At 37.0% G+C, this 14,073-nt stretch overlaps 1 protein-coding gene across 1 annotated transcript in view; it reads left to right on the forward strand.

The window, feature by feature from the left end:
• Nucleotides 1-13,406, forward strand: part of SLC15A5 (solute carrier family 15 member 5) — an 82,751-nt gene extending 69,345 nt beyond the window's left edge. Inside the window, exons 8-9 of the mRNA XM_047788550.1 lie at nt 8,461-8,569; nt 13,259-13,406. Of these exons, the coding sequence (XP_047644506.1) occupies nt 8,461-8,569; nt 13,259-13,406 (257 nt within the window). The remainder of the gene's footprint in view (nt 1-8,460; nt 8,570-13,258) is intronic.
• The last annotated feature ends 667 nt before the right edge of the window (nt 13,407-14,073 follow it).

Raw genomic sequence — 14,073 nt, forward strand, 5'->3', positions numbered from 1 at the left:
GTACATACAATCAAATACACATTTTTACAGAAGGTTACTATTAATCTCATGAAGGTTTCTGCTAGTCACAAGAAGCAGAAGTCACCATGAAAGATTTTAGTGCTTTTCTACCTAAAAAGGAGATGCAAGAATTGGGCTCATGAAATCATCTCCTGACAACTGATAATATCTATATGAAGACCTGTTCTCCCAGTTTTCCTAGAACACAGAGTGCCTCACTCCTGTTCTCCACCCTGAGCTTGGCAGCTGCAGTAGCTCATGATTCAATTGTGTAGAAGCAGATGGCAAGTGCAAATCTCCAGTTCATGTGAACATAAAAGTCACATTCCCTATGGTTTGCACCTCCATATGAATTTTAAAGTTATGTTATTAGTTTCCACCAAATCCTATTTTTATTTAATAAAATTAGTAAAAGTTATTAGCTAATTGTAGGGGGGGAAGCTTTTACAATAGTTCATGTTCTAATTGTATAACATTTTTAATTTATTCAATATTTAAAAATTCAGCTCAGTAAATTTCTCTTCTCTTCATATATATCGTGAACATTTCTCGTTAGTTATTATAAGCATTTAATGCTCTTTTTCTTTTTGTTCTTACAAACGGAATCATTTCCCTCATTATAACTCATTGAGTTAATCACTATTACATAGGGAGATTATTAATGTTTGTCTTCATCTTGCATCCAACTTCTTAAACTTTCTTCACAAATTTATGAGAGTATTTTAGGTGATCCTTTTATATTTATAGCAGAATTCTCTAATCTTAACATAAATATATAATTTTTATCCTTATTTCTGATATTAACTCCTGTGCTTTGCATCCTCATCAGGACACAGAATTTCCAAGGAAATGTTAATACCAGAAGACAGTCATATTTCATCTTGCTCATGATCTTAATATGAATCTTTCTTAGTTTTCCATTAAGCTTATTTGTAGGTTTATCAGGAGAATCTTAAAGGATATTCTTTATCATAAGAATTTTTTTTTCGCTTTTTAGGGCCGTACCCATGGCATCTGGAGGTTCCCAGGCTAGGGGTCAAATTGGGGCTACAGTTGCTAGCCTACACCATAGCCACAACAATGCAGGATCCCAGCCAAATCTACAACCTATACCACAGCTCATGGCAACGCCAGATAACCCACTGAGCAAGGCCAGGGATCGAACCCACAACTTCATAGTTCCTAGTCAGATTGTTTCCACTGAGCCAGGACATGAAAACTTCTATCTCTAAGATGTATATAAATCAGGTTAAATTTTACTGAATGTTTCTTAAGCAGCTCTTGAGATTATCTGTTGATTTTTTCTTACTGTTCCTGATGTTACAGTATATTTCATCAATAGATTTTTCAATATTAAATTATCTTAACATACATGGGATAAACAATCCACAGTAGCATCAATACTTAATGGTCTTTTGCTCTGGAAGATCCAGAGAGAAGATTCATTTCTTCCATGAAAATTCTCTTTTGAGAATCATTCTTTGTAATGTTTCCCTGCTAATTCTTGCCATTAAGATTTTCCATTTCTTCTTGGTTCTACTTTGGCAATTAATGTTTTCCTAGATAATCATCCAATTTCCGTGAGATTTTTGACACTAACTTAGCTACTCATAACTGAACATTATCTCTTCTGATTCTTTTGTCGTGCATTCTTTTCTGTTGTTTTTGGTTTTTGTTTTTGTTTTTTTTTTTTTTTTTGCTTTTTTAGGGTAGCATTCATGGCATATGGAAGTTCCCAGGCTAGAGGTCGAATCAGAGCTACATCTCCCAAAGCAACATGGGATCTGAGCAATGTCTGCGACCCACATCACAGATCATGGCAACACAGGATGCCCTACCCACTGAGCAAGGCCAGGGTTGAACCTGTATCTTCATAGATACTAGTCAGGTTCATTTCTGCTGAGCCACAATGGAAACTCCCTGTTGTGCGTTCTGACTGGATTTATTACCGTTTTTGTTGTTATATTTTCCTGCAATGAGTCAGCTCTTAGAACTATTTAATATACTTTAAGATACCGACTTTCTGCTCTATTTCTTGCCTCCTACTTTCCTTAGATTTGGTTTACTTGTTTTCTAATTTTTCATGTCAAATGTTTAATTCATCTGTGCTCATTCTTACTCTAAAAATAAAAACAGTGTACCTTTAAATGTGCTTCTTATAAAATTTATACCTGTATGTCTAAATTTGAAAATGCCATTTTCTCATTTCATTTTCTAAATATATTGTGATTGTGGGTTTCATTTCATTTGAATTCAACTTTTCCCAACTGGTTATTTAGGAATAGAATCTTCAATTTCTATAAATTTGATTTGTCATGAAGTTATCTAAACTTCTATAAGTTCTATAACTTCTTTCTGTGTACCAAACAATGTTGTAGTCTTAACTAAACTCTTACCAAGTCCATTATACTTTTTAAGATTGAAGTAAAGTTGTTTCACAATATTGTGTAAGTTCTAGGTGTACAGCAAATACCAGTCACTTTATTCTGATTTTCTACATTATTTTCCTTTTTGCCTATTCTATCAAAAATTGATCACTGTGATGTAATCACTCACAAGAATTGTTTATCTACCTGGTTTTTAACTCTGTGATTCCATTAGATTTCATTTTATTTCATTACCTAAGGGATGTTCATTGACAAATCATCAATTGGAATTATGCTTTTAATCAGTGTAAAAAGAACATGGATATCCCTTTGACATGGTTTTTCCTTTGAATTCAACTTTTCCCAAAATTAGTATTTGCTTCTATTTTATTTTTGTCTTTGCCTTATGAGTTTCTCATTATTATTATTATTATTTTTAACCTTCGTCATTTTGTATTGGGGTGTTTTTTGTAAGCAACAATAAGAATATGTATTATCATCACTTTTCCTCCCTTATATGGATTTTTTTCCTATTTATTCAGCCTCAAGGAAGAGATTTACTAAGAAGCCATATTTACTAACTGAGAATGTGTAAGGATTTCCTTATGTCTGGCCACTTTCCATATTTTTGCCAAAGTCTTCTATTAAAGTGCCCCATTCAAACCCATGTTACTGCAATAAGCAGATGGCTGAGCTTCAGTGAGAACTCTATCTACCCCATTTTCTGGTTCTCCAACACTCTGCTCAGACAATGTGATGACAGTTTGCAGTCTCCAGCATAACTGACTCTCAGGTGCTCCCCAGAGCTCATGTTCATCTGTAATGCTTTACTTCTGAGAACTCTAATCTTTGGATGCAGTGTCCCCTGACTGCGCCATGCTCCCATCACTTCTTGTCTTATGGTTTAGGGAAGTTCCGCTCCCTGATGTAGTTTAGAAGCAGAGGTACTTGGTACTGGCACTGATTAGAGGGGTGTGTGAGGGTTTCCCCTCCCTTAAACAGTAATTATGCATTAGACCAACAGCAGATACTAGAATTGACCTTGATTTATATGAGGATGGGGGGGGGCACATCCTGGTTACCTCATTCGGGAGGGAAGGATGCCCTCCCCAAATAGTATCAGATGCTAAAAACATGGGCAGATGAGACTGACAGCAGCTTATTTGTCACCTATGCTCACAACCCATGGGACCAGAGCAGGCCCTATGAGGTTGCACTCAGGAAGAGCCAACAAGCAAGGTCTGGGGGTGAGGAGTAGGCGTTGCAGCAACAAAACAGTGAGGTGATCTCTAGTTCCCACAGGAGGATACGGTTTCTTGTCTGAATAATGTGGAAGGCCAGGAGGGAAGTGAAACCTGTTAGGTTGAGCACCAGGCAGAATGTAGCCAGTGTGGCTAATGCAAAACTAGCCAGGAAGGGACCCCTTGGGTGGGGAACATATCTGACGAAGGAAATAGGAAAACGTGTGGTCAGGTCTTTGGGGCCTGTGATGCTCAAGACTGAAAGGCAGCCCTTGACATGGTAGGCCTCACAATATAGGACATGGGATGGGGCAGGAATAAGTACATTCCCATTTCCCATCAGCAGCTTTGTGCTGTTTATAGCATCATAGCATGTGTGGGTCACCGTATGTATTTTTCAACCCCGTTTCAAAAGCCTTAAATTTAGTGTAAATTACTCTAAGAGTCTCACAATGGTTGATTATCAACCCCAGGACTTGGATGGAAATGTCATAGGTATTTTAGGTGGTATATGGGGTAAGCTTTTTCAGAGAATGCTGTCCAAACATTTTTAAACTGTCGAGAAGATGTTAAGGAAAGTCAAAAAAATCAGTAGTTCCATTAGCGCCAATCAGGGGCTATAGTCATGCAGTTGGAAGAGTAAGAAATGAGGATTCTATTGAGCGATGTTTCCCTTTACCTCTCAGTACTTTCACTCTTCAGTCAATAAAATGCAAGAACTAGTTTAGATAATTTCATCTCCAAAGTGACTGTGATAATTTAAGATAAATAGAAACATTTTATTTAGTATCGATAAGGTCCAGTTCCTGCAAGTCATTACAGGCATTACAGGCAACCTCAGAGACACTGCAAATTAATAAGCAAGTCACATGAAGTTTTTGGTTTCCCAGTGCATATAAAAGTATATGCATATAAAAGTACAGTATGTTCACACTATACTGTAGTCTAAGTGTGCAATAGCGTTATGTCTTAAAAAATGTACGTATTTTAATTAAAAAAGGATTCTGTTGGAAAAATGGCACCAATAGACTTGCTTTGAAGAAGGTTGCCACAGAACTTCAGTGTGTGGGAAAGAAAAGCATTACCTGTGAAGCACAATAAAATAAAGTATGCATGTCTCCCTTATTAATCCATGAGCTCCTTTTCTTAAGCAACTTTGAATGCCCATTTCCTTGCACCTGAAAAGTTCTTAACAAATGATTTTCAAATGAGTCATAAATCTAGCTGAGCAAGAGATATGTGGAGGAACTACGAACAATGCCAAATATTTTCTGAGTGTTCTCTTAACAGTCTAACACTCATTACTAACTAGCTGGTTATAGTTTTAAAGTATGTGTCAGGCTCACTGTCAGCATTAACCAACAACACTTCGCCATCCCTCAGACTCTTTATGGGGCTATTTTTTCTCATGTTGTTAACCTTCCTGTCCACCCCAGCTAAGATCTAGAGAAGTCTAGTTAGTCCCATTCTAGACCTAAAGTCTCCGCTTTTCTCCCTTTGCAAGGATGCTCCTGATTTCAATCAGCTCCTAGAAATGTCACATGAAAAATGGCACAAATGTGAATTACGACAATAAAAGTTTATAAGCTACTAAAATAAAGTTATAGTACCTAAGAGCTGAGTCAACTGACAATGTTAAATGGAACATTTTACAACCAGTCCTAGGATAATGATAAAAAAAAAAATGGCACACAGAACATGAAGAAATATATGACAGGAAATGGGCCCAAGATCAAGTTCAGCTACACGATTTTGTATGAGTACCTCTAAAGGGGGGAGGGAGAGGTGACAATCTAATGCTCATAGAGTGCTTCATCTGTGTCCAACCCTTGACATCCATTATCTCTTTTGCTTCTCATAACAGCTCAATGAGAGAAGTACTGGTATCATTTTAGAGAGGAGGAACCAAGGCTCGATTGGTCCAGTTGGGCAAATGGTCAACAACAAAACTATTAAATAACAAAGACTTCAAAAGTCCCTCTGATCCTGAAGCCTATGCTGTTTCTATATCTTTTTATACACAATGCTATCTCTTTACATTGACATATACTCTCTCTATATATAAAGCCAACTCAAGCTTCATGAAGAATTTCTCTATCCAACTTGATACTAGTGTTTATTCCATGTTATCAGTTCAGATAACATGAAGCTCACCAGGTAAATTAGCTACATAGCCAATGTTAAATTATAGCTAAATAAGGCAAAAATATGGGGCCGGAAGGAAGATCAGGATTAGGAAGAAAGCTTAAACACTAAAAGTGATACTTAAGAAAAAATAGAGGAGCATGGTCAGGAATTCAATTGGGTGTATGGCACGCTTTTGTTTTATTTTTAAAAATAATTCCACTCTCAAAATATCTTGTGTTACTCAAAGAGTTCCACTACCTTTCTCTAACTTTTCTAGTATGACATCCTCCTGTCACCCCACATGCACATAATACCAAGTCACAAAGCTTCTCATATGTGCCCACCCCAGCATTCACAAAGACAGAGACGCAAATACACCAGCATGCCTGGGGGAATCTAGTGCCATCTCCTCATAGGCTGGCATTTGCTATGGTTGAACAATTTCTTAAATACTATGTTTTACCTCTAAAGATCTTACAAAATTTACATTCTTCTCCCTCATCTTCCTTTGTTATACAATATAGTCTTTTCAATTACTTATTATGGACCAAAATTCATTCTCCAAGAAGAATTAACATCATGTTAATTCTGAGGCTTTGCATACTCTGCGCAAACTACTCTTACTCTAGCCAGAGAATAACAGTGATAAAATGGTATAATCGTATGACATGTAAAGTGCTGATGTGAAATGAAAAGGACAGAAATAAGATTGGGATATTAATTCAAGAGAAATAAGGAAATAGGACTGTTTGAATAGGCTTAGCAGGATGGCTTAGTTCTTAACCGAAAGTAAGTGTGATGTTATCTCACGTTACTTTGACATGCACCCTAACTCCCCCATTCAAGTACAATCAGATGTTTAGTTTCTATACACACACACACACTAAGAGGGTTACACAATATCTGACGGACGGACATAGAGGGAGACATTCAGTGAAATTTCTCCTAAATATCAGATAAAGGCGGCATGTCAATATAGCAATAAAACCATAAATTCCTACTGTAATGGAACACAAATTAATAAAATGGGGAAGTAGAACTTACAAAATAGCTTTAAACTCAATACCAGATTTCATTATAGGTCCTGGACTATAATGGACACAAGCTAATTTTCATGGTTGATCCATAATAATAGTCATTGAGAAGTTAAATGACAGAAGAGAAACAGCTTTAAATGGGAAATGGCACAATTATTCACAGCTGTCATGCTTATGCACTTGCTGACTATCAACCTTGAACAGAGCATTTAGTTCAAACCCCATTTAAAAGTATACACTGTCAAGGGAGAGGCCAAGAACCATATTCTAGCTCAGGAAGCAACCCATAACCCATGTGCCAAAGATGACACTGAAGATCAAGCCTATTGGAACATAGACAGATTGCTCACAATCCAATGCAGGAGCTGCTCTGGTTAAAAAAAAAAAAAAAGCAAGTAAATGCCAAAAACCCTGATGTCTGACTCTTCAAAGATTTCAGTTCCTGTTCTTATACTTCATAACATTTTTGGGGAAATATAGTGCCCATTCAGCACTGCAATTAATTGAACTTAAGTTCTCTCTCTCTCTGAAGATAGCTTTTGCCTTTTAAACAATTTTTTAAATTTCTATAATGTTATGAATCTGTGACTTATTTGTTAATACTAAGATCCTATTGCTGTTTTAAAAGTACTGTATAAAAATAAGTGCTGCATGCATAATATACATGTTCTATAAAATACATGATATGTTACATATGTATATAGGTATTATATTTGTATGTTACGTATTATATAATATGTATGTATATGTATGTATGTTCTATATGCATTTGTTATACATAATACATCATATTTCAGGTAATGTATTCAATAATCTCTCAAAACCCATTTAGAAAAGGGGTGTGTGTGTGTGTGTGTGTGTGTGTGTGTCTGTCTGTCTGTGGCAATAAAGCTGATATGGATAGAGATATATAGATAAGAGACGTAGATATGAAAAGAGAGTTCTAGCAAAAATACAAAGCAAAAGTCACAACTTAGGAGCAAAGTAAAAGCAACTACCTTAAACTCTATTAATTAGTTTCATATATACTCAAGTTTGATATCAAAAGGAAGTAAGGGTTCCTTACTTAGGGGTATTAAACTGAAGGAATTACTCATCAGGTTAAAAAAAAAAAAAAAACCTTACATCAACCAGGGACTTCAAGTATTTGACCAAGAGGGTCTGTGATATTATAATAAGGTAACGCTGGATTTATCTGTTATCAAAACAAAGTAACATCTGGCATCTACACACATTATCTCATAACCTTACAATTAGCATATACAACTGACTCTCTGGTGATGGCAAACAGTTCTCATATATTCAGTGCATATGTACCAAACAATCTCTATGGAGGTGCCAAGCACTGTTCTAGATATTAGATATATAAGGGTGAATCAGACAAACATGGTTCCTACAAATTAATAGCCCATTCAGGGCTACTTTTGTAACTTAGTTCTTCTGACACCTATATTGTGTTATACAACTCAAGTGGGGTTTTTTTGACCTTCAAAATATTTGGCATGCTATGCTTATTATTTTAGTGTTAATTACAGAATTAAATGAATTTTAACTACGAGCTTCAGATGTGCTTTTTTGTTTTGTAGATATTATTCAAGCGAATAAAGCTCTACGAATTGTGGAATGATAAAATATTCACAGAAACTCACAATTCTGTAGCTGAATAACAATTACATTTGTTCCAAACAGGCAATTGGTTTCCAAACACATTAAACAAAGGCAATTTAGAAAGCTTCTTCTTCTTCTTGGCATCATTAACGTTGTTGAACATCCTGGGATTCTGGAGTGTTTCACAAAGGTAAGTAAGTGTGTGGTGAGATGAACAATTTGTGAGTCCATGAAATATTGATCTGGGAGCGATCACTGAGCCAATGGGAATTCCGTATTCCATGACCGGACAAATTAGCATATTAGAAAAATTCAACAGATATTCAGAGCAAGAAATTTCAATTTAGACTTCACTTTTTCCATTGGTCCTAATAAGAAAATAATGCTTTGCTCAACTCTAAAGCAAGATTTTTCTCTCCACTGTACAGTACCATTTTAGAATGAGAAATAACCATATTGATAATAAGAATGAATGTCATTATCATTAAAAGCAAATATCATTAAACAAATAGCTAGAAATCTAATGATGCTTAAGATTTGGATTCCATTCAGGCCTTTAAAGCAGCAGTGACCATTTCAAGGTCAAAAACAAACTGCAAAATCATTTAGCCAGTCATCTGAGACCATTCAGTGCCTTAATATGTATCATCTATCATCCATCTATTGCCAGCCCACATCTCCCTCTCACTGATGTACTCTTGGATGGCTGTGTGCTTTCAAGTAAATTGTCTAACCTCTCTGAGCCTCTTCTATTGCACATGCAAAATAAAGACAGTAATTCCAACCTTTTGTGGGGTTTAGGAAGGTGAATTTTGATAAAGGAACATAATGGGAACTAAAGAGATCTTTATTTTCCTCACTTCCTTCCATTCATTTATCTATTTAGTCTTTTAGTATCTCATCCATTGCCACTTATCCTTTGCCTGAATCATTCTTTTATTCGTCTAATAAATCTCTTCTGGAACATCAGTCAGGTGATAGGTACTATGGTAAATTAGAAGGACATAAAGTCAGTATCAGTAAATTTTTAGTGCCACCTCTGCCCCTGTGTTTGTGGGGCATAGGTTCAGTATAAGAAAGCCACTTAAAACCCAGGCAAGACAGAATTAATGATGAAATCAAAAGTCTTAGCAGCTCCCTGAATTTTGAAATTTCTTACCTTCAAAATTGTATGTCGTCTAAGTGACCCTCCATGATGTCTAACTTTCTTAAAATACCCATCTCACTCTTAGATTGAAAACCAAATTAGAAAATCAGATTCTTGCAGAAGGATTCAACAGGAATGTCCCCAGATTTGCAGCAGAAGAGTCAGCAAGGAAAACTGAAACTGAAAGCAGGGCTTCTCTCCCCTCTGTCCATTTCTCCCAAACACATGTGTGGTGCCCATCTGCTAATTCTCATATGCCCATCTGCTAATTCTCATGTACCTGCACTGTTTCTCAATTTCACGTACTCTCCTACTATAAGATTTGACCCTGATTTCATGAAATAGTTTAAAAGACAGTCTCTAGAGGCAGCCCAGTTGATTCCAGTTCCACAACTTGGATTCCCAAACTTCAACTAGCTATTTAGCCTTGAGAAGCCTCAACTTCTCTGTAACAAGAAAATAAGAAGAGTGGTCATTGTGCCATAGGTTGTTGTGAGGATGAGTAATTGCTCAAAAATATTAGAAATAATCTTAATAATGGCCCCATATATGTTGCCTTATGCTCCCTTCTTCCTCATTTTTATTATTCACCTTAGACTCATGCTGAAATATGGCCAAGATGGCCATGATTGTGGGCTGAATTCAAGTTGAACTAGCCCTGGGACCAGAATTATTAGTGCAAGAACTTATTTATTCATCTGTCCATCCATTCATTCAACCAACATATTAAGCATTGTTCCAGGAACTAGAAAAATAAAATCCAAGAAAGCAAAGTACTGATCTACATGGAGCTAGCATCTAGTACTCAAAATATTTAAGTGTGATTCTTTTTCTGTGATTGTCAAGCAAGTGAGTTACCATAAAGAAGTGAGAAATGGTGGAGGGGATTCAGAGGAGGAAAAAAATGAAAATATACAAAGCCCCAGAGATTGGAGGAGCCAAAGATGAAAGGGACTAAGGGATAACATAGAGTTCATTCAGAAATAAATCAATTTTTTACCAAATTTTCTCCATCTCCTGTAAAATTTCTTTTCTCTTACATACTTTTTGAGGGAAGGAACCATAGAGAGGGTGAAACAATGCAAAGAGGAAAGAAATTAATTTTCCATAAGTTGAGCATTCCTATTCCTTAAACAGCATGTTTGTTCATCTCCTGTTACATAGATCTTACCATTCTACTTTATACATAAGAAAACAAGAGTGAAAGTCTAGCTAATAAAGTTTCCTGAGTTCATATAACTAGGATTCAAACTCAAGTTTGTTTGTCTCCAAAGCCCTTACACTTTCTCCTAGCCGGTGCTGCTTCTAACTGTTACAGAGGAGCCCTCTGCCTGTGCTCTCACAATCCTTAACTCTCATGCGGGCGGAAACCCTCCCTTCAGTTAAAGTGACTATACCCGCCACCATCTGTCAGTCAGCCTCCACAGGAAAATAATGGGTGTCACATTTCAGAAGAAAGGAGAATCTGAAAATTTGCCTGCAGAGATTATGTAGCTAGAACCAAGGGCATTACTGCAAAGGCACACAGTGCCTCGAGTACCTATTTCCCCTTGGGGTCGGATGGGCAGAGCCAGAAGAGTTAGGCAAGAAACTGTATGGAATCCAAGGCAGTAAGATCAGTGCCTGAAGTGACAAGTGCATGACTCCAGCTTATTTCTGTACTGATTGTTTTTGCCAAGCACAAACAAACAGTAAGGATACAACAAAGAAATAAGAGAAAACACGGATGTCCCAGTGACGGTATTATTACAACATATTGTTTATGAGTCAGACGGTGTTTGACCTCAATATACTTCCAATCACAGTCCAACTTTATCAAACCCAAAGGTGTATCTATTCAAAGATAGATAATGGAGACAAATCTATGAAGAACAGGGCAGTCCCAAGTTATTTTTGTCCCCAAGATCTCGAGGCCAGTGGATTAATGATGAAACAGTACTCTCACTAATACACAGATGGAATTAAGTCTGAGGATAGGACACCTCACTATCAAGATTATATTAGTGGGATACAATCCAGATATAAGTCCTAGAATCAAACTAATCTTGTCAGAGTCAGTGGGATATCACTTAACTGAGTATAGTTAGAAATATTCCATGCATGTCAGACCAGACGTACTTCCATTTCTACAAAAACAAAAACAGTCCCCTGCCTCTGTCTGTATCGGAGTCCTCCTCAATCAGATCTGAACTAGGGCAATGGTGACACAACACACCTATGGCTCTCCAGATTGGGGGTATTAAACAAAAATCTCTACAATGCTTAATATAAATATGTATCCCACATAGATGCTAAAATAAAAAGATATTACAAGATGTTTATGGGGGAAGAGAACAGAAGGGTACTTGTTATTAGGACTTGACACCTCTGTCCCTCCAGTGTTGTAAAAGACATCTTATAAAGTTGATATCATTTTATTTATTTTCTTAATGATACCAGTAATCTTTTTGCATCACCTGTAACAATTATTGAAAGAGACCAATGACCAGTTATGCAAGAGTATCCTTTTCTTAGTTATTTTCAGCAATATATTGAGAAAGAAAAGAAGGTAAAATTACCCTCCAACCATCATAAATTAAAAAAATCTCTTATCTCAGAAACTGATAAAATTGAATTTGTGGCCCATATTCATTTGTTCATTCAACCAATATTTACTGGACATCTGTACCAGGCACTGGTCAAGGCACGAGGACTTCACTAGCAGTGAATAAATTCCTTTCCTCTTGGAGTTTCTTAAAAAAATGTTTAAGAAATAATTTGTTGGAGTTCCCATCGTGGCGCAGCAGAAACGAATCTAAGAACCATGAGGTTGCGGGTTCGATCCTGGCCTTGTTCAGTGGGTTAAAGATCTAGCGTTGCAGTGAGCTGTGGTGTAGGTCGCAGACACTGTTCAGATCTGGCGCTGCTGTGCCTGTGGAATAGGCTGGCGGCTCCAGCTCCAATTCTCTAGCCTGGGAACCTCCATATGTTGCTGGTGTGGCCCTGAAAAGACAAAAAGACAAAGAAAGAAAGAAGTAATTTGTTTTTAGAGGTAGCATGCCATAACGGGAAAAGGCCAGGACTCAGAATAAGAGAGTTCTGGTTCCAAACCCAGGCTCTGCCAACCATTACACATCTGAACCCTAAGCAAGCTGTCTAACCTCTTAGAATTTCAGTTTTTCTGTCTGTTAAATGGGAATGATTCGATCCTTCCAGGGTTGTGATGAGAATCTGGTAAGTCAGGGTGAGTACTCTGCCCTAGCATGGTGCCTGGCACTTAAAAGATGGGAAAAACAGATTTTTCTTGGGTCCAGGGTAGAGGGTACACATTTTAGAAATACATTCATGGATTTCTTCTTTGACAATGGTCTTTTCCTCACGATCTCAGCACCAAATGTGCAAACTCCCAGAGTGTCTGATAAATCTTTCGAGAGTCCTGATTGCCATGAAATCTGTAAAGTTGATCATTCTAGACTTCAGTTTCTCTCACTGTCAGACTCACTGCAGGTTGTAAAAGAGCGCCATCTAAAGAACCTTGTGAGACACTTTAGTATGTCCTAAAACTCCTTTTGTGGTTTTATAAAGACTGTTCTGGGGAGCAGTGCTCTTAAATAATCATCACGTTGTGCCAGTATCTATAGGCCTATAATAAGAGGGAGACAAGCACGAGGAGGGGCGGGGCAGGGGGAGCAAATGATTTATCAAGTCATCTACATCTGGTCTTAAAAAAAGCTTACTTTCTTTCTTTTTTAGATATTGTAATCTAAATCATTTTAATGCCCAGCACATCAGTGGAAGTAATCTTGAAGAAACACTTCCCCTCCATGAAAAGTCTCTGAAATTTTATGGCAGTACACGGGAATTTTCTTCAAGTATTGATCTTTGGGAAACAGCCCTGTGAAACTCTATTTGACTCAACCTGTCTTATGAGAAGAGTATTCACTGTTTCCTTCAGTTGGACACTATGCATTTTAGTTTAAGAGCTTCAGAAACGAATCTGACTAGCATCTATGAGGACGCAGGTTCTATCCCTGGCATTGCTCAGTGGGTTAAGGATCTGGCGTTGCAGTGAGCTGTAGCATAGGTCGCAGATGTGGCTCAGAACTCACGTTGCTGTGGCTGTGGTGTACGCCGGCAGCTACAGCTCCGATTGGACCCCTAGCCTAGGAACCTCCACATGCTGCTGGGGCAGCCCTAAAAAGACCAAAAAAAAAAAAAAGAGCTAAAATGTATGGGAGTGGCCTTTTGAAAATTATGTGTCCTTTATTTACAAAGGCTAATTACGAGTCCTCTAGTAAACTAGAATGCTTTGCATTAACATGTTATGCATTTGAATTAATTTACTAGTAATTAAGTAAATTTCAAAGTCTAAATGACTACTCTATGACAATAAAAATTAGCATTTCTTATACATCACAATAGTTTATAACTATTTACCATGGCTCGGCTATTAAAGCCAATGTATATGACATTTTTTAGTTTCACTGTATCCTTAAATAACAGTATGTTAATATTCTTTCTTTCAATACATTTATTGAGAACATATTACATGCCAGACAGGGTGGTCA

This window comes from Phacochoerus africanus, chromosome 7 (assembly GCF_016906955.1).
Source record: "Phacochoerus africanus isolate WHEZ1 chromosome 7, ROS_Pafr_v1, whole genome shotgun sequence".
Taxonomy (NCBI): Eukaryota; Metazoa; Chordata; class Mammalia; order Artiodactyla; family Suidae; genus Phacochoerus; species Phacochoerus africanus.